This window comes from Peromyscus leucopus, chromosome 4, assembly GCF_004664715.2.
Source record: "Peromyscus leucopus breed LL Stock chromosome 4, UCI_PerLeu_2.1, whole genome shotgun sequence".
NCBI classification, from domain to species: Eukaryota; Metazoa; Chordata; class Mammalia; order Rodentia; family Cricetidae; genus Peromyscus; species Peromyscus leucopus.
In genome coordinates this window covers 97,201,159-97,222,547 of record NC_051066.1, presented here as the reverse complement: position 1 = coordinate 97,222,547, position 21,389 = coordinate 97,201,159, and the positions used below count along the sequence as shown (strand labels likewise).

General features: G+C 42.0%; 1 protein-coding gene across 2 annotated transcripts in view; it reads right to left on the bottom strand.

Moving 5' to 3' along the window:
- Positions 1-21,389, bottom strand: part of Tubgcp4 (tubulin gamma complex associated protein 4) — a 36,413-nt gene that overhangs the window by 7,514 nt on the left and 7,510 nt on the right. Inside the window, exons 6-13 of one of the 2 annotated variants that reach the window (XM_028878693.2) lie at positions 19,361-19,440; positions 11,109-11,310; positions 8,101-8,266; positions 7,775-7,899; positions 3,100-3,150; positions 2,484-2,589; positions 1,012-1,119; positions 548-689 (exon numbers count right to left, since the gene is read on the bottom strand). In XM_028878693.2, the coding sequence (XP_028734526.1) occupies positions 548-689; positions 1,012-1,119; positions 2,484-2,589; positions 3,100-3,150; positions 7,775-7,899; positions 8,101-8,266; positions 11,109-11,310; positions 19,361-19,440 (980 nt within the window). The remainder of the gene's footprint in view (positions 1-547; positions 690-1,011; positions 1,120-2,483; positions 2,590-3,099; positions 3,151-7,774; positions 7,900-8,100; positions 8,267-11,108; positions 11,311-19,360; positions 19,441-21,389) is intronic. The other variant, XM_028878694.2, reaches the window with a different exon arrangement.

The window sequence follows — 21,389 nt, the reverse complement described above, 5'->3', positions numbered from 1 at the left end:
TTATTTCTGGTCAGACTGACACAAGGTGGAGTAACCCAGGAAGAGGAACCTTCAGTTAAGGAACTGCCTTAATCTGATTAGCCTGGGGGCAAATCTGTGGGGCGTGTTCTTGATTGATGTAGAAGGGCCCAGCCTACTGTGGGCGATACCACACCTGGAGAGGTGCGTCCGGGATGTGTAAGAAAACAAACTGAGCAAAGTGAGGAGCAAGCCAGTACGAAGCACTCCTCTATGGTTTCAGCCTCTGTCCCTGAATGAATTCCTATGCTGACTTCCCTCAGTGAAGAACTGCTATCTACACATATATACCAAATAAGTCCTTCCTTCCCAAGTTGCTTTTTATCATAGTCTTTTTCACAGCAACAGAAAACAAACTAGAACCCCTACCTGGCTCCTGAAGACAGGCGAGTCTGCAACTTCTGGCTTCCTGCTGTAGAAACCAGCTGGATGACTCGCTTACTTCCACCAATCTTAATCCCGTTCACTTACTTCTTCCCGTGGATATAAGGTGGTAATACTTACTTGGGAGGAACTCAGAAATACTTACTTTTCCAAGACAGCTGGGGTGAAGAGAATATGCAGTGGCCACTGTACTTTGTAGGAGAGACCCAGAGCAGCCCAGCCGGAAGCAGGGGCTTCCCTGGGAGACGTTTCCCGAGAAGGCCCTTCTCTTGGCTGGGTGGCATCTGCTATGGTGAAGAAGATCATGAAAAATAACTTGGTTAATCACAACCAGAGAGAGCAAGACAAACTGCACACATAAAATGAGACATCAGTGGTGCTAAATCGCAGCACTGAGGCAACCAAGGGAGAGGGGAGGAACCTTCTGCGAGGGCAATCTCAAACAACCTATGGACAGAGCCCCTGGACCTTTCTGGAATTACATTTGTTCTTGTACACAATTAGAGAACTAGACAAGGTGATCCCTGAGGTCCAAAACTATAGTTTCTGTGGAGGGAGAATGAGGAAAACCAGAAGATGCAGAGAAGAGGCAATTGGAGAATAACAAACCTTTGTGGTCCTTTCCATGATACTCAATTGTCAAGTGCAGCAGAGGAAGAAGGTTGTCATCATCTAGCAGCACCTTGTGTGCTGACTGTTGAAAGGCCACATTCACGTCTGCAAGAAAGAGCAAAGGAATGTACAGTAGGGTTGGGCTAGGGCCAGGACATCTGTGGCTTCTGTCTGACCAGCAGCATTAATTCTCCTTGTCCTTGTTAGTAACAATCCTGAGAGAATCACCCCTGCTCAGTACAGTTTCTGTACTCAGCCGGGGTGGCAGCACCCTATTCTTGGGGAGGCAGCATGATCAAATGGGCCATGACAGCTGACTTTTGGCTGTTTTGTCTATAGTCTTGATCTGATAGTAGACCAACCCAAAGGCTCTGTTCAGACTCTGAAAGAATGTAGCTCCTTTGAGACCAGTTTTAATAGCATATAAATCTGGAAAGAGCAGCAGTTGGGGGGGAAGGACCCTTTCACGGGAGTTGCAAATCAGATATCCTGTATATCAGATATTGACATTATGATTAATAACAGTAGCAAAATTAGTTATGAAGTAGCAATGAAAATAATTTTATGGTTGGGTGTCACTACGACAAGAGCAACTGTATTAAAGGGTCACAGCATTAGGAAGATTGAGAACCACTGGGCTAGAGCCTGTCTTGCTGGCCAGCCAACAAGACAAAGATAATTAGGTTTTACCTAAAACCATCACCTCTGAGATAGTATGAGAATCAATAAATTTATGAGAATCAATAAATTCTATCCTTTTTATTTATTTGCTTAAGTGAGTCTGAACTGGCTTTTCTGATAGCTGTAACAAAAAAATACAGCAGATATCTATTGTTTCATTAAACTATAAACAATAGCCCTCCATTTCCCTGTTCTTGGCGTGGACCCTTACTACACACTCTCTTCTCAGGTCTGGATAGGTGCAGTCTTTAACTGGCCAAGGGAAGACACTTTGCTGAAGGAGGCACATTCTAATGGCTCACTTTTTCATTGTTACAGTGATAGCTATTTGACCTGGGGAAGGCCAACTGAAATAAAGCATTTCACTGGACTTCTTTAATTTGCTGCTAGAGACCAGGCTAGGCTGTTACAGATGTCTTGGGTAGGGGGGTTCATCAAAGGTAAGGAGAAAAGTCTTAACAGTACTGAAGACCTTTGCTTTACTTGTTCTGAGACCGTTATACCCCAAGCACAAGGGAGCTTTAGATAAAACTAGGGTTTCCCAGGTTAGGTCTCTGTCATTTATAAGACAGAAACAGGTTGTGGTGGCTAGACCACTGGTAGTTAAGAGCACTGGCTACGCTTGCAGAAGACCCAGGTTCCTTCCCTTCCACACACCCACATGGCAGCTCACAAACGCTTGTGACTCAAGTTCTGGCTCTTCTGGCCTTTGTAGCCAAACATACAACACACAACAAACACCTGCAACTTGAGCAAGCTGTTTATTCTCAGGGCCATAGGATAGTTACCATGCTCTGTCACTGCAGTGGGTGGTGTTTTTAACATGTGTTGAGCTGTGTCAATGAAGGCCTGGAACAGTTCTCCTCGTCCCAGAAGGTAAAAGTCTTTAATGATCTGAGGAAAGAATTTCAATGAACAATTCAGTGAATCAGAGCCTGGAGGCCTTACTACCCTGAGAGAATCAGACACATAGGGGCTGATGCTCAGTCTGAGGGACACAGGCTTTGATTTTTTTGGTTTTTCGAGACAGGGTTTCTCTGTGTAGTTTTGGTGCCTGTCCTGGATCTCACTCTGTAGACCAGGCCAGCCTTGAACTCACAGAGATCCGCCAGACTCTGCCTTCCAAGTGCTGGGATTAAAGGCGTGTGCCACCACCGCCCCGGTTACAGGCTTTGTATTTTAAAGATGCATACAGAGGAGCCTTTCAAAACAGGACTCTTTTGTGTTTGATGGCATTCAGATCACAACAGAAGAGGGTAACTTGAATCTTTATAGAGTTCAGAAGATTTGTAGCATCAAATAAAGTTTCCTCACCTAAGTAAGAACAAGTGAGTCTACTGTGGATGTCTAGGCAAGAGTGCTTTCCACAATCATTTCAAGACTGAAAAGAGTATCAGTTTTTACCTTCAGCTGACCCAGTAAGTCTGACTCCTCTACCATTAGCTTCCAGAGGTGCTGTGACAAGATTAAACAAACAAACAAACGTGAGTTCAGTACAGTGAGCCCAAGTTCAGCTAACCCTAGGAATGAACAGATAGTTAAATAGAAATAAAACAAAACCTACACAAGATAAACATGTCCTGAAATTGATGATAACAGCTGCACATACAACTGTGAAATTAAAAACCACTGGATTGAGTACCATTTTTAAATGCCTACAATGTTTGTTTGTGTGAATTTTGTCTCAATTAACTTTTTAAAAAGCGTGAATGTAGCCAGTGTGGCGGTGCATGCCTTACATCCCAGCACTTGGAAGGCAGAGGTAGGAGATCTCTGTGGGATCAAAGCCAGTCTGGTCCTCAGAGTGAAGAGTTAGGGATGGGCAGAGTCTCTACATAATGAGACCCTATCTCAAAAAAGCATGAGTATAACTTACTAAATTAAATTTAAGTAAAATTACCTCGAGAGATGAAGAAAAAGCATTGGAGAGAATTCTCCATTTGTTCATTTTTTTTTTCCCCCCCAAGACAGGGTTTCTCTGTGTAGCCTTGGCTGTCCTGGCATTTGCTCTGTAGATCAGGCTGGCTTTGAACTCAGAGATCCTCCTGCCTCTACCTCCTGAGTGCTGGGATTAAATGTGTGCACCACCACCACCACCACCACCACCCTCCTAGCTTGTTTATGATTTATGGTACATGCCTATCATTCCAGCACTGGGAGACTGCAGCAGGAAGATGACCATCAAGTTCCAGGCCAACCTTGCTTATGCAGCAAAAGCTTTTTTTTTTTTTTTTTTTTTTTAAAGGACTGGAGAGATGGCTTATCAGTTAGAATACTGCTGCTCTTCTAGTGGACATAGGTTTGATTCCCAACACCCACAAGGTGGCTCACAACCATCTGTAACTCCAGTTCCAGGGAATCTGGCACCCTTATCTGGCCTCCAAGGACACCAGGCAGGCATGTGACTCACAGATATATATGCAGGCATAACACCCATACATGTAAAAAAAAATCATACAACTTATACATGCATTGAAATACTACATGAGATGCTGGATAGATGGCTCAGTGATTAAGAACACGGACTGCTCTTCCAGAGGACCCAGCACCCACAAGGCAGCTCACAACTGTCTGTAATTCCAGTTCCAGGGGATCCGGCACCCATAGGAAAACACCAGTGCACATAAAAATAAATAAATTTTAGAAACCCTGAATGAAATACTACATGACTTTTCCATTTACATATAACTGGTTTTTATGTAAAGTTAGTACGTCTTAATATTTAAATAAGATGGAAGAAAATAAGAAAGACAAGTAAAAATGACCTAAATAATTTAAAAATTAAGGAAAATAAGAAACAAAAGCTGGTTCTAATTAGTTTATTAATCTTAATAAGAGTCTAAACACACTAAACAATAATGAGAAAAACTAGGGCTAGTGCGATGGTTCAGTGAAGAAAGCTTGCTAAGCAAGCAGAAGGACCTGAGTTCAGATCTCTCACACGCACTCGATATATGGGTACAGTGGTATATATATATGGGTACAGTGGTATATATATATATGGGTACAGTGGTATATATATATGGGTATAGTGGTATATATATATATGGGTATAGTGATATATATATGTATGTATGTATATGTATAGTGGCTCATGCCTATAGCCCAATGCTGGGAGATAGCTACAGAAGTAGATCCTGGGGATCCTGGGGACTCACTGGCAGCCAGTCTAGCCCAAATGGAGAACTCTTGGTTCTGTGAAAGATGCAAGGTGGAGAGTGAAATAGAGGATAACAGAAGCTGACCTTTGGGGCAATTGTGCACGTGTATACACCACAAACACACAAAATGATTTTTAAAAGACAAAACTTAAGTAAACAAAATATAATTTCAGACAAGTGAGTATTTAAAAATTAAATCTACCTGAAATAGTTAAGTTCTGCAGAATATCAAAACTGTTACACATTGCTGCCGTGAGGACTAGGCTTCAGCAGCTCAGGGATTGGGGGGATCCACTGAGTTGGCAAACTAATCATTCAACTTGACTTTTCTATCTCAGGGAATAAAACCTAATTCTCTGGGGCCAGCAAAAAAGGGAAACACACACACACACACACACACACACACACACACACCTCTAACATGTCAGGATCTCAGCTAGGGTGCTGACCTAGCCTTCTACAGGTCAGAGAAACTGAAGAGGAGATGCAGAACAGGCAAACCACTAGATAGACAGACAGACACATGAGAACTTTTTTGAGAGCTCCAGCAGCAATGCTTGGAAAACGTCAATCACTATTATTGTAAATATCAGTAACACTGCCCGGTGAGGGGCTAGAAACTCCAAGAGTTCATACAACTCACAGATGATGAGGAATGCGGTGACTGTGAAGGGAGCAATCAGAACTCTGTTCAACAGCAGCAGCAGGTCTCAGGACATCTAGTCCCCAAGACTTTCCTCCCAAGGCTCACTCAGGCATGGCTTTGCCAACTGCCCAGCCATGCTCCATGAGTTGCAATGCTGCCTGCTGGTCCCCTTGCATGGGCCCCCACAGTTACAGAAGAAATTTTATGGTAATTTAATTTTAAACATACTGGTAAAGTTTTTCTTCCCGAAGAAAGCTTAGCTTAGATCACTTTTTAGATAGGAAATAACCTAATATAAACTTTTAACAACAAAGGAACAAGACAGACAGATTACTTAGCTAACGAATGCAGACACAACAACTGGATCCAAAGCAAGAACACTCCACTAACACAGGAGGCAGCTGGTAAAACTGAACATCCCATAAGATAAAAAACTCCATCAACTAGGAAGAGAATTCTTTAACAAACTTCTGTTCTCGAAGACTACAGTCAATGTCATAGTAATGCAGAAACTATCTGCATAATCTCTAGGAGTCAAGAAATCAGAGACATCCATTATCACCTCTACCATTTGACAGAATTTATACAAAGCCCAGCTGACTAATGCATCATTAAAGAACCTAGCTGAAAAGTGTACTGGAGGAGAGGGGAGGTTTAAACATTGGAGGAAATGTTGTAAAACACTTATTATTTTCAGATGATGTCATCTTTACTACATCTTTAAAAAATTTATATAGGATGCTGGGTGGTGGTGGTGCAGGCCTTTAATCCCAGCACTTGGGAATCAGAGGCAGGTCGCTCTCTGTGAGTTTGAAGCCAGCCTGGTCTACAGAATGAGTTCAAGGACAGCCAGTGCTACACAGGAAACTTTGTTTCAAAAAACCCAAACAAAACAAACAAACAAAAAAAACCCACACTATTAGCACCCCAAATGTTGTGGAATATTTGTTTAACTATGCAAAGATGTTTACATTTGTTTAATTATGTAAAGATGTGTTGCTGTTTTACCTTGCCTGTCTAAGGCATCTGACTGGTCTACTAAAAAGCTGAATGGCCAATAGTGAGGGAGGAGGTATGGGCAGAATTTCCAGGCAAGGAGAGTTAAGTAGGAGAAGGAACTTAGGCTGGGGGAAGAAAGAAAAGAGATACCATGGAGACCCCAGGGGCTGGCCAGCCAGACACGGAGAAAGCAGGAAAGTAAGAGATACAGAATATAAGAAAGGTAAAAAACCCAAAAGCAAAATGTAGATGAACAGAAATAGCTTAAATTAAGTTAAAAGAGCTAGTGGGACAAGCCTAAGCAAGGCCAAGCATTCATAATTAATAATAAGTCTCTGTGTTTTTATTTGGGAACTGGTTGGTGGCCCAAAGAGAATTCCAACTACACCCAAAGTTAATGGGAATCTGTAAGATTAGCCATCAATAAATTAGTACTACTATTTCTCTATATAAACAACAAACTGAAGATATAATTTAAACCAAAACCTTACATACACAAAATTTCTAAAAACCTTATTGTCAAAATAATGAGATACACACACACACACACACATATATACAGAAAAGTACATAAATCATAAGCTTTCATCTTAAAGTTTACAATGAACACACCAATATAAGTACCCTCAGCTCAAGAAGTACTAGTACCTGGAAGCCCTACTCATCCATTCCCACTTGTCTCAAGGGCTGAACCACCATCCTGTCTCCTTGACTTTCCTTCTAAGATTCCTGTGTACAAGTAAAATACATGGTTGATACTAAAACACAACACAACACAACACACACACACGCACACGCATACGCACACACACACACAAAGGTTTTCCTCCTAAGATTCTCCTGTACAAGTGAAATACATGGTCAATACTAAAACACAGCACCCACTCAGAGCTTTTCATCACCCAAATTCATGAATGTTAGAAAATATAACCAAGACTTCTCCTTTAGTTAATTAACTAATTAAAACAAACCTGTGGAAGGGTGAATTCTACTTCTATTTTAAAAACAAAGGGCGTTCTTATTTTCTACGTAAGGGTGTTTGCCTACATGTGTGTCTGTATACAACATGTCTGTCTAGTGCCTGTGAGGGTCAGAAGACAGCACTGGATCCCCTGGAACTGGAATTACAGATGGCTGTGAGCCACTATGTGCTCTTAACCACTGAGCCATCTCTGCAGCCCCAGAGAAAGCTTGCTTGCTCTCTTTTTTCTACTTCTTGCACTTTAATCTTCTCCAAACTCATTTCTTCTGGAACAATAGATAGAAGACAGACCTCAGCCACAGTGCTACGAATTCGATCCACCACCTGCTCAAAATCCACGAGGCTGAAGAGCGGCTGCTGCTTGAGCCGATGCAGCTCTGCAGCGAAAGTGTCCTCCTGGTTCTTCAAGATGGACCCTGTGGAGTGCAAGGCACTAGGGTCAGACAGGAGTCATCAGAGAGGGTGGAGGGGCCACAGCTGCCCAGGCAAACCTATCAGAGCTGTTGGCTGTAGCTGTCCATCACTGTCACCAGCCACTCTAACCCAGCATGCTTTGGGCCAGCGTTGCAAATGAAGAGCCTCTGAGGATGCAGCCAACAGAACAAGGGGATTCTTACCTTTCCTCGTTAGGTTCACATTTTGATTCTCAAACATCTGGACAGATTCTCCAACAAAGAGGATTTTTTCAGCAACCCTCACTGGAATGTAGGATGGTAAAATCTCCACTCGCAGGGAAAACTGCTTTAGAGATGGGGCCAGCATGTTCTCTTCCTCAATTAGGCGCTAGTCAAAGAAATAACCCGTCACATGAAGTATGATGATAGTAGGTCTTAGCTCCCCCAACCCATGAGCTATGTTATTGGCAAGCAGGGTGTAAATCTGAAGTTGCACAGTTCTTAAATCATTGGCTCTGGAAATGCACTCCATTTTCATGGACAGTAGTGGCAGGATGGGAATCACTGGGTTTTGATTTTTAATTTACTTGTGTGTACGCAATGCATGTCCAGTGTGGCACACATGGGCCATAGCATACGTGTGGAGGTCAGAGGACAACTGCAGGGGTTGGCCCTCACCTTCCTCCTTGAGACCAAGGTCTCCGTGTTCTGCTGTATATGTCAAGCTAGCTGGCCTTCAGGCTTGCAGGGATTCTCCTGTTTCTGCCTCCCATCTCCTTGCAGGAGCACTGAGACTACAATGCTGACAGCACAGCATCTGTCTTTAACGTGGGTTCCGGGAGCTCGAACCCAGGTCCTCACATCTGCACAAGCACTTGCCCTATGGAGTCAATCCCTCGCCTAGCACTGAGTTTTTAACTATAAGGCTTTACTACTGTGCCAGGTGGGCAGATGATCAGCTTCCTCGTTTGTACAATTCCAAGAGTTGATTGTTATTCTCTAGGTCTCGTATATTTATGTCTGCTCTGTCAAGACATATCCCAGACTCTTCTTTCTTGTTCTACATTTTTCAGAGAGAACATCTTACGTGGCTTCACTGGGCATCGTAACAGACTGTTTTAACAGGCTGTTAAATATAAATGCTGCAAATATAAATGCTGTGGAACTTCTACTAGACATTATACCAAAAACCTCTCTCTTGCAGCTTCCTATAGGCCACAGATTAAAAACTTCTAAGTTGTTACTGATTATTCCATGCTTAGCTTCAGAGCAGGCTATACCACTCTTCCAGGCTGAGCCCACTGGACATTTTTCACAGGCTCCTTAAACTCAACACATCCCATATTCAACCTTGGGCTGGGAATGCAGCCAGAGGTAGAGCACTTGCCTGGCCGAAGATTTGATGCTCACAAAAACAAAACCAGCAACAGGCATTGTCTGTCCTCACTACTCACCTCGTGCCTAACTGCTAAAGGCTGAAACTTTTCTCTTGACTCACAGCCAATCCTAAAGGGCTATGGATCCCATTTTCTAAACAACTCTCAGGCTTCTCTATCTGCCCCCAAATTCGTGGATACCATGCTTGGCATTATTATTTGTCACCTAAGAATCCTTGAGACTCTATTAACTAGTCTATTTGCCTTTACTCTTAACTTTTGTTTTAGTTTTTGAGACAGCTCAGGCTGGCTTAGAACTCCCTATGTAGACCAGCTTCAAACTTGGGGTAATTCTCCTGTGCCTGATTCCTGGGTGCTGAGATTACTGGTTTCGTTCTGTCGGCCAGACTGGCCCTAAACTGACGATGCTCCCCCTGCTTTAGCCTGGAAGGAACTGAGACCACAGGTGTGCACACCGTTCTCAGCTTAGATCTTGGTTCCCATATAGCACCTAAGCCAACATAAAGTCTTATTCCTTCCCTGGATTACCCAGCTGCTCTTACTTAGCTCTTTACACACTCAGTTTAAACTCTTTCTGTTCACGAGGACCCTCAGGATTTTGCCGCTGATTCACTCAACTCCATCATCGACTGCCACCTCCCTTAACCCTCTTCCCCATACCAAACACTTCAGCTCTATCTGACCATTTCAGCTGAAATTCAAATGGTTCCTCCAATGAGCCTTGTCCTTAAGAGCCTTTACCATTGTACACAATCCCTGGACATGTTGTGACCTGTCTTATCAAATTGCAATTTAGAAAGACATCCCACTGAAAAGTCCTCTCTAGTTTTAAAACCTACCTCAAGACCTTCTAAGAACAGCTGCGCTCTTTTGTGGAACATCTGGGAACTGTAATGTAACTGCTTACTTTTCTCAATTTTCTGTCAAATTATAGCTTCTTAAGGATAAGAACTACATTTTGTCTATGTACTTGGGCACCTATAAGACTGCTCTGCACATAACAGACATTCAATGAACATAATGATGTGGGGGTATTGTGTTCCCCAAAATATTGTGTACTCTAATAAATTTATCTGGTCAGAGAACAGACAGCACTAGATACAAAGCTAGAAAATGGTAGCACTCACACTTTAATCCTAGCATTCCAGAGATAGAAATCCTCTGGCTCTCTGTGATTCAAGCACATTGAAATACCAAGCATGTGACACGCTTTAATCCAGAAAGCAGCTTTAATCCAGGAGTGTGGTAGAAAACAAAAAATATATAAGCGTGAGGACCAGAAACTAGAGCATTTTGGCTGGTTAAGCATGTGCTGGTTAAGCTTCTAGCAGCAGTTCAGCTGAGAGCCATTGGATGAGACACAGAAGCTTCTAGTCTGAGGAAACAGACCAGTGAGCACTGGCAAGTGAGATAGCTGTGCTTGTTTGTCTCTCTGATCTACAGCATGGACCCGATAACTTGCTCGGTTTGATTTTATTGATAAGAACTTTTAAGATTCCTGCTACATAATGAGCCAACGGATGAAGAAATGAATGTGGACAATATAAGACTCTGAGGAGTCTATTTGTAACTCCAAACTACATGAAAAGCTACATGGAGCTCATATTTGCAGAGATAAAACTTATCACTAAACTTGTAAATGTATGTATTGTAGAAAGGAGAAATAAGGATTTCAAAATCACTTTCTATTTTGTAGTCTCTAATTTAGAGAAAGTCCAGTGTTTCCTGGAAGGCAGTCAGGCAGTTGTCTCAATGAGTGCCTGCCCTGGGCTTCCCTCCCCGCCCTCACCACCTGGGCTTCCCTCCCAGCCCTCACCACCTGGGCGCCCTCACCAGGTCCTGCAGTTCTCTCAGCTGCTTTCCTGTCAGCCCTCCAATCCCCAGATCCTCTTCATCCTCTTCCGCCTGGGCACTGATATTACCAGAAGATGGACCCTGTTTGATAAAGAACTCTTCATGCTGGTCCAAGAGGAGTCCATGTAGCATCCAGGCTGAGAGCTGTTTATACATGACTCCATGGCATACGGCCAAGATTCTGAGGGGACAAGGAAGCAAGAGCCTTACCAGTCTACTTAAGAGAATACCGAGACTCACCACTGCCAGAGATCATGCTTGAAATTCTGACAGGACACACAGAGCTTGAGATTTTAGTGAGTCATGGGAGAAACAAGGTAAAAATAACTGTGCTAATTTAATTGCTAACCAACAGACTGATTAAGTCCAATGTGTACTATATAATTGATTAAGCTCAGGAAATGTTCTTTTAGGACAAAAATTTTTGTTCTTTGTATAAGTTTCAAAACAGATGAGACATATATAAGTGGATGTAATGGAGTCACATTTGCTTAACACGGCCTTGAATTTATTTTCTTCTTCTTGAAACTGCCTAAGGAAAAAGATTCAATATGTGAATACCAAGTTGACAGTATATTATATCTCAGTAAAATGCAGAAATCAAAATAAAATGCAGGAAGGTAGTTGGAGAATGGACGTTGAGATGGTTTTGATGGGTGGCCAGTATAAAAACACAGTAACAGCCAAGTGATAAGTATTTTGAAAATCCCCGGTAGTGGGTAACTCTGCCAATGCAATAAGCCATTTCAAGCCAAATTAAAACTCCAGATTTGCCGGGTGGTGGTGGCACACGCCTTTAATCCCAGCACTCGGGAGGCAGAGCCAGGCAGATCTTTGTGAGTTCGAGGCCAGCCTGGTCTACAGAATGAAATCCAGGACAGGCACCAAAAATACACAGAGAAATCCTGTCTCGAAAAACCAAAACAAAACCAAACCAAACAAAAAACCAAAACAGGACTACAGCTTAAATCACATATTGACCCTCACATACCAATAGTGGAAAACTTCAATACCTCACTCTCACCAAAAGACAGGTCATCAAGACAAAAAATAAAAACACTGGAGCTAAGCAAATGGATGTTATAAACCAAATGAATTTAATATATATTTACATAACATTTCACACAAACACAATAATATACCTTCTTCTCAGCACCTCATGGAACCTTCTCCAAAACTGACCACATACTTGCACATAAAGCAAGTCTCAACAGATAAAAGAAAATTGAAATAAAACCCTGCAACCTATCTGACCACTACAGATTAAAACTGGATATCTGCTGGGCGGTGGTGGCTCACGGCTTTAATTCCAGCACTCGGGAGACAGAGCCAGGAAGATTTCTGTGAGTTCGAGGCCAGCCTGGGCTACAGAGTGAGATCCAGGACAGGCACCAAAACTACACAAAGAAAACCCTGTCTCAAAACAACAACAACAAAAAACCAAAAGACAAAAAACTGGATATCACCAACAACATAAAGAACAGAAAGTTTACAAACGCATAGAAACTGAACAACTTACTACTGCATGAAAAATGAGTCAAGAAAGAAATCACAGATTTTCTAGAATTGAATGAAAATGAATGCACACATATCCAAACTTATAGTACACAAGGAGGCAAGTTCCTAACACTAAGTGCCTCCTCCCTTGATGAAGCACATGCGTAAGTGCTCTAGCCATCTTGGTAGGACCCTACTGCCACATACTATTGTGATAGGAGCGTGCCACTTAATGCAAATTTGTCCCCAGACTCCCTAATCCTGTATAGTCCTTATACTCTGGAATTAAGTTGAGCTGATTCACTGAAGTCTGTCTCCTGGAGGGCTGTCTCCAATCATGCTCACAGCTGTCTTGAACCCTGTTCCCTGCTTCTGTTCCCCCCATCCTTGTGGACCAATGCAGCCAACACTCCCAAGGAAGAAGAAGCAGAGCCACACTAGAGCAGTAAGACAACTGAAGGAGATTAATTAGAAAAAGAGAGGTCAAAGTATCTTTATTTGCAAATGATATGATAGTATAAGTGACCCTAAAAATTCCACTGGGAAACTCCTATAGCTGATAATACTTTCAGCAAAGTAGCTGGATACAAAATTAACTCACAAGAATCAGCCTTTCTATATACAAATGACAAACAGACTGAGAACAAAATCAGGGAAACAACACCTTTCACAATAGCCTTAAATAATATAAAATATCTTGGGGTAACTCTAAGCAAGTGAAAGACTTATATGATAAAAACTTTAAGACACTGAAGAAGATATCAGAAGATAGAAAGATAATCCATGCTCACTGATTAGTAGGATTAATATAGTAAAATTGGCCATCTTACCAAAAGCAATCTACAGATTCTGTGCAATCCCTATCAAAATTCCAACACAGTTCTTTACGGACCTTGAAAGGACTCAATTTCATATGGAAAAAGAAACAACAACAACAAAAAAACAGGATAGCTAAAACAATCCTGAATAATAAAAGAGGTATCACTATCCCCAGTTTCAAGTTGTACTACAGAGCTGTAGTGATAAAAACAGCCCAGCACTGGTACAAAGACCGACATGTTGATCAATGGTATCAACTTGAAGACCTAGACATAAATCACAAATCATATTGTTGGACATTTGATTTTTGACAAAAAAAAAAAAAAAAGAAGAAGAAGAAGAAGCTAAAAATACATACTGGAAGAAAAAAAGCGTCTTCAACAAATGGTGCTGGTCAAACTGGATGGCTGCATGTGGAAGAATCTAAATAGACACATACTTATCGCCCTGTACCAAACGCAAGTCCAAGTGGATCACAGACCTCAAAAGAAAACCAGATACACTGAACGTGATAGTAAAGTGTGGAATAGCCTTTAACTTATCAGCAGAAGAAGACTTTCTGAACAGAACACTGTTAGCACAGGCATTAATATCAACAAGAAACTTAAAAGCCTCCACACAGCAAAGGACAGCATTATTTGGACAAAGCAGCAATCTACAGAATGCAAAAAGATTTTAACCAACTACACATCTGATCGAGGGCAAATATCCAAAATACACAAAGAACATCTCCCCAAAACAAAGAAAACAAAAACAACAACAATAACAAACCAACTAGGTATCAAGACAAGAAGTAACCCAACTGTTTTAGTTACAATTGCTGTGATGAAACTCCATGGCCAAAACAACTGGGGAGGAGAGGGTTTATTCAGTTTCTGCCTCCACATCGCAGTTCATCATCAAAGGAGGAACACAAGCAGGGCAGGAACATGGAGGCAACAACTGATGCAGAGGCCATGGAAGAATGCTGCTTACTAGCTTGCTCCCCATGGCTTGCTTAGCCTGCTTTCTTTCTTTTTGTTTGTTTTTTGAGACAAGGTTTCTCTGTGTAGTCCTGGTTGCCCTGGAACTCACTCTGTAGACCAGGCTGGTCTCAAACTCACAAAGATCTTCCTGTCTCTGCCTCCTAAGTACTTGGAATTAAAGGTGTGCACCACCACTGCCAGGTTTTATTCTTTATTCTCTCTCTCTCTCTCTCTCTCTCTCTCTCTCTCTCTCTCTCTCTCTCTCTCTCTCTCTTTCTCTCTGCTTTCTTTTTTGTTGTTGTTTTTTGAGACAGTTTCTCTGTGTAGCTTTGGAGCCTTTTCTGGATCTCGCTCTGTAGACCAGGCTGGCTTCAAACTCACAAAGATCCACCTGCCTCTGCCTCCAAAGTGCTGGGATTAAAGGCGTGCGCCAACCGCCCGGCTTAGCCTGCTTTCTTATAGAACCCTGGACCACCAGCCCAGGGATGGCACCACCTACAATGGCCTGGGCCATCCTCCATCAACCACTAATCAAAACAAATGCACCACAGGCTTGCCTACAGCAGATCAGTTTCTCAGTTGAGGCTCCCTCCTCTTTGATGGCTCTAGCTTGTGTCAAGTTGATATGAAACTAGCCAGTACACCAATTTAAAAAAATAGGTACAGATCTAAACAGAGAATCCTCAAAAGCGGAAACTCAAATGACCAAGAAACACCTAAAGAAATGTTCAACATCCTTAGCCATCAGGTAAATGCAAATCAAAACTAGATCTTGTTAGGAAAGGATAGAATAGGATAGTTATGGATGGATGGGAAGGCCTGGCATGGGAGGACCAAGTAGGGAGGTGGAGAGACGAGGGGGACAAGGGAGGGTACATGGGCAGAGACAGCTAAAATAAGGGCCGTCTGAAGGGTAGTGTAGAAGCCTAATACAGTAGAAGTTTCCTCAAATATATACATATGTGAAGGCGATGTAAATGAAATTGCTACATATTGGGGGAGACATCTCGTCACCAAATGAAGCTTTCTGTACGGGGACTGGCTTACATTTAATTGAGTCGTTGGCCAAAAGGGTGCTATGGGAATCCTTAAGCAACCTATAGTTGCCAAGACTATAGGTTGCTCACTACAAACTAACAGCAAAGCTCCATTGCTGAAGACACCTATACAACTCATTGAACATGGAGAAGTCAAGGTGGTGCCTATGTAAAGAAAGGAAAGGGAGTGTAAAAGGCCTCAGAGTCCATCTACCACAATTTTGTCATGAGTGCTTGTCCTAGTTAGGGTTTCTATTGTTGTGAAGAGACACCATGACCATGACAACTCTTATAAAGAAAAACAATGAATGAGGTGGCTTACAGTTCAAAGGTTCAGTCCATTATCATCATGATGAGATATGGCAGCATGCACACAGACATGGTGCTGGAGAAATAGTTGAAAATCCTACATTTTGCAGGCAACAGGAAGTGAACTGAGACACTGGGCATGGCTTGAGCATATATAAGACCTCAAAGCCCACTTCCACAGAGACACACTTCCTCCAACAAGACTATATCTCCTAATAGTGCCACTCCCTTTGACGGCCATTTTCTTGCAAACCACCACAATGCTATACTTTTTTTTTTAACTATGAGGAAAATGAAATAAGAACATATGGGCAGCCTTTGCTCACCCTACTTTTCTTGAATGGATGACAATGGAACCCAGGGCCCTTGATAGACAAGTATTCTGCTACTGAGTTACATATGCTGAACCCCTCTTTCTATATTTTTATATAGCGATAATCATAAGACATACAATTTTATATCACATTTCATCATTAGAAATTATTTTATATATTGTGGCATTTATAAATTTAATGGCTATACAGTCTTCTGAGTGGCTATTTAGCTTAGAAATTTTAAATTCTCTTTATTTACTTGTGTGTATGTGTACGTGTGTGTTGGCATGCCTTTCCCTTGTACCTCTGTGGAGGTCAGAGCACAATCTGCAGTTGTTCTCTTCCCCTACCATGAGTTCCAGGGAGAGATGTAGGTTGTCAGCTTTGCAGTCAACACCTTTATCAGCTGAGCTATCTCAACAGCCCTCGTTTTCCTTATACTCCTGACAATTTCTAATTTCCTGACAGACAACACAGTAGTGAGTATGCTGGTGAAAAATTCTTTTCTTCTTTTATATAATTTTCCTGCTGGGCTGGGGAAACAGCTCAGTGGGTAAAAGCACTAACAGGCAAGCATAGGTTTTGAGTTTTTATTCCCTATACCTATGTAAAAGCTGTGCATGGCTGTGCATGACTATACCAACACTGGGGAACAGAGACAGGCAGATCCTGGGAGTCCACTGGTTAGCCAGGCTTAGTGAGAGACCCTGTTTTAAAGGAATAAATTGGACCGTGAGAGAGCAGGACACTAGATATTCTCTAATAGCCTCTTAGAGCACATGTACCTGTACACACATGTATATAAATGCAGAGACTACATGACACACAAATAATAAGTACATTTGTTATGATAAAATTTCTAAGTGTGTGGCATTACAGGATATAAAATATAAATAAGTATAAGTATTTTAAGGACTGTGATATGAAAATACTGGCTACTCTTCTTCTCCACACCACCACTTTACCTGCCCCTCCCACTTCCTTCCCCTCCTCTTTTACCTTCTGAGCTTTCAACCCAGGCCTCTTTAAACTTTTCACATATCTGTGAATGATCTTGAACTCCTAATCTTCCTGCTTCTACCTTCCAAGTATTAGGCTTATGGCACAGCCATATCTGAATGGAATGGCAGAAGTCACAAAGCCAGCACAGCTGCTTGACAAAGATCCAGCAAAGCTGAGCCACATGATGGCTGTCATGCCACCTTTCATTTTCATCTCCACCTGTTACATACTTGGGGCACTTTTAATATTTGTACAATTTGGGGATGTTGGGTTGATGGAAAATTCCTTAAGAATCACTTATGCCTTCTCCCAGGAATGCTGCTTCTAAGCTTACCCAGGAAAGTCCTGAACATACTATTCCCTGCACACTTTGAGGTAGATATCATTATCTACTTGAAGGTCTTCCTTACGCCTTGGAGGTTGTGACACATAAAGTAGCCACAGGTCTCTTTATGAGGCTATGAGACATTCTTGAAACATCTGTCCTTCTACTTAACACTGGAACAAGATATTCAAAACAAAGTAAAATTAAAAAGGTCAACAAGATCCGGTGGGCTAGAGGAGTTGGCCACAGTTCAAATTATAAGCCTTTCCCACTCAGACAATTACGTGGCATACAACTTTGCCCTACATAGAGACACATTGGTAAGCAAAGTATGAAGTGAAAAGATGATGAAAATACGAGGTGTTAGGACCTCCCTCTCTTAGAAGTTAGTTCATGTAGAGTCACTATAATGTCATATGACCAAGGAACAACAGAATGCCAGGATTAGACATATAGACCAATTCAATAAAGATATAAATGTGAACATTGATTGTATTATGCCAGAATTTAAGTAATAACTGCAGCTTTAGCCTGAAGATTTTTCCTGGGCACTCTGACCACTAAGAGTTAATAATACATTTCTTGAGACATCGCAAAATGCCCAGGGTGGTTGAAGATTTTGTTTTGGTCTAGTGTCCTTGAAGCAACCAAAACAACCAGCCTGAGCACAGGCTGTCATATGCCTCTAAATTTTCAAAAATTGGTTTATGGGGTTAATGAGTAAGAATAACTCTGTTTATTAATGATGTCAAAACTTGAGGGAAAATGATTGGAAATGTGTGGGCCCTGGCCTACCATACTGAGTAAACTGTTGCCTGCTTGCCGACCTTGACTAGATGTCCTCCCTATGCTGATTCCCTGCTGATTTCCTTCTTACTGAAGGCTTACCTGAGGTTCTTTGTTTGTGTATCCTGCATTTGGTGTAAACAGCTTAGATGCAAGAATGTAGAACACTGGGTAGCGTACTTCTGTCCTCCGGGGATCCTCCATTGTGCTGTAAGCCAGTATTTAAGGTTTCCTCCCTCCTTCAATAAACGGCATTTGACATTCTGCTGTGGCAAATGACCAGCTGTTTCTTGTCTCTATGTTTTAATTCACAGACCCTCGCTTGGACATGGTGAACTAGTGGCGGTAGCACAGGCGATACCGCAACAGAAATGATAACTCTGTTCTGTCATAGTTGATTGATAACTAAAAGATGAGCAAAAGGAAGTGAAACACATGTCCAAAAACAAAAATGATATGATCTATGTTTTGGAATACCATGAATGTATCCCTGCTAACTAAATTCTGTATAAATAATAAATAAAGAAACACTGGCTGCAAGTCAGTCAGGCTGCAAGATTCTCCCGACCACCATGGCCTGGCTCACTTCCTTCTCCTGCCAACTCCTTACACCCTATGCAGGACCCATCCACTGCCAGGGATGGCTCCCAGCAGGCTTACAGGCATATACCACCATGTCTGGTGACTTCTAGGGCTTTTCTTTGTGTTTATATATGGTGTGTGTGTGTGTGTGTGTGTGTGTGTGTGTGTGTGTGTGTAGGCCAGAGGACGTTGGAACTCAATCTCAGGGAATCTCAGCTCTGAACTCAGTAGACTCTGCTCACAAATCGCCTTATTTTTTGAAACATCGTCTTTCACTCTACTTGGAGCTTGCTAATTCAGCTAGGCTGGCAGGTCAGCAAACTCCCAGGGATCCTGTTCCTACCTCCCCAGTGCTGGGATTACAGATGCAAGCCATCACATCTGGCTTATTAAATGGGTGCTAGGGATCCATTTAAGTCTTCTTACTTACATGGCAAGGAGTTTACTTACTGAGCCATCTCCCCAGCCCTGGGGCTTTTCTATCCTAGTTAAAATTTTCCCAGAGGGAAACTAGATATGACCTGAAAATAAACATGACAAGTCAAATCACTCGACTGCTGCCTCTACCCCAATACTTGGGGAAGCCATGACTTACTTTTCCAGTGCGCTTCGAACTGGAGGCAAACCCCCACAGCTGTGTTTGTAAACTGTTTCCAGGATTTGGCAGCCATGAATCTGTGGAAAGTATAGCCTTGTCACTCGAGGTTACATAAACTTATATTCTACAGCAACCAAGAAAGTAGTAGAGAAGTCCAGTAGAGAAAGCTGACATGGTCTCTCACAAGATTTCTATATATAGACTCCCCTTCCCTCGGCATCATCAGTGTTAACCTGTTGACTTAGTTAGGTTTTGTTGTTGGCGGTGGTGGTTTTTAATATTTATTTATTTATTTATTATTTATTTATCTATCTATTTATCTATCTATCTATCTGTTTATTTATTATGTATGCAGTGTTCTGCCTGCATGTATGCCTGCATGTCAGAAGACACCTGATCTCATATAGATGGTTGTGAACTACCATGTGGTTGCTGGAATTAAACTCAGGACCTCTGGAAGAACAGCCAGTGCTCTTAACCTCTGAGCCACCTCTCCAGGTCCTTAGTTTCTAATGCTGTAACAAAACACCATGATGAAAAGCAATTTGTTGGGGAAAGGTTTTATTTCAGCTTATAGTTTATAGGCCATCATGAAGGCAAATAGGGGCAGGAACTCAAGGCAGGAATTGAAGCACAGGACATGGAGGAATGTTGCTTACTGCCTGCTCCTCTCGGCTTGCTTGGCCTGTTTTATCATCCAGGACTACCTGCCCAGGTTGGCACTGCCTGCAGTGAGCTGGGCCCTCCTGTATCAATCAATAACCAAAAAAAAATGCACTATAGATTTACCTACAGGCAATCTGATGGAGGTGTTTACTTAATTAAGGTTCCTTTTCCCAAATGACTCTAGCTTATGTCAAACAGGTAAAAACAAGCAAACAAACAAACAAATAGTCAAGACACCTGTAAAGGTGACAGAAATGCAAATTTTGGAGGGTAAAGGCCAGATAAATATGGACCTATGGATTAACAAGCACACCAGGTGATTCTAATATATATACTGGTTTGAGAGCCAATTTACTGAAGAAACCAGTCATAGGGAGTTGGCATTTCAAAACCAAGGAAAAGTCTTTCTTTCATGATAAGGCTGAAGTCAGACTACTTATAGTAAGTAGTCTTATAGCTGTGCACTCCAGGTTTTTCTTACAAATCACTTTGAAGTATAATTTGTATGTCCTAAATTTACATGTGTATCTTAAGTATATTATTGAAGTGCTTTTAGTAAATTCACAATATTATACAACCATCACTATAATACAGTTTTACAATATTCCATTCTAAAATAATTCCCAAACTGGGTGGTGGTGCACATGCCTTTAATCCCAGCACTCAGGAGGCAGAGACAGGTAGATCTGAGTTTGAGGCCAGCCTAGTCTACAGAGCCATTTCCAGGATGACTAGGACTACACAGAGAAACCCTGTCTCCATAAACCAAAATAAAAAACCAACCCCCTTACGTGAGCCTGTTTGCAATCTGTCGCCATTCCCCCCTCAGCCCATGTTCCTGACCACTTAGCTTTTAACTGTGGAGCACTAGCACACTAGTTCCTCTATCACTACCTGGCCAGATACGCAAGTGCACTCATCTAAGTCCCTCTACATGTTTCCCATTCTTCCTGTAGCTTTCAATGGAAGCTGAAAATCAACTGAGATGTGCAGCTAGGCATGGAATTCTGTGCCTTCCTTACTAACTCCATTCATGTAGAAGGTTCCCTCCTACTCTGTGAACTTAATATAGCAGTTAAGGGCATGGTCTCTGAGTTACACAGACCCTGTCATTTAACTTGCTCTCTGTGACCCTGAGCATATGTAATCACATATGTAAAACCCTTAGCACAGTGCTGTAGAATAATCCTTTTCTACACTGTGAATATGTATTACTCTCATTGATTAATAAAAAGGTGACAGGCTGGTAGCTGGGCAGGAAGTTAGCAGGAAAGCCAAACTAAGAATGATGGGAAGGAGGAGGGTGGAGTCAGGAGAGATGCCAGACAGCCACCCAGGAAGTAAGACATACTAGAGGACA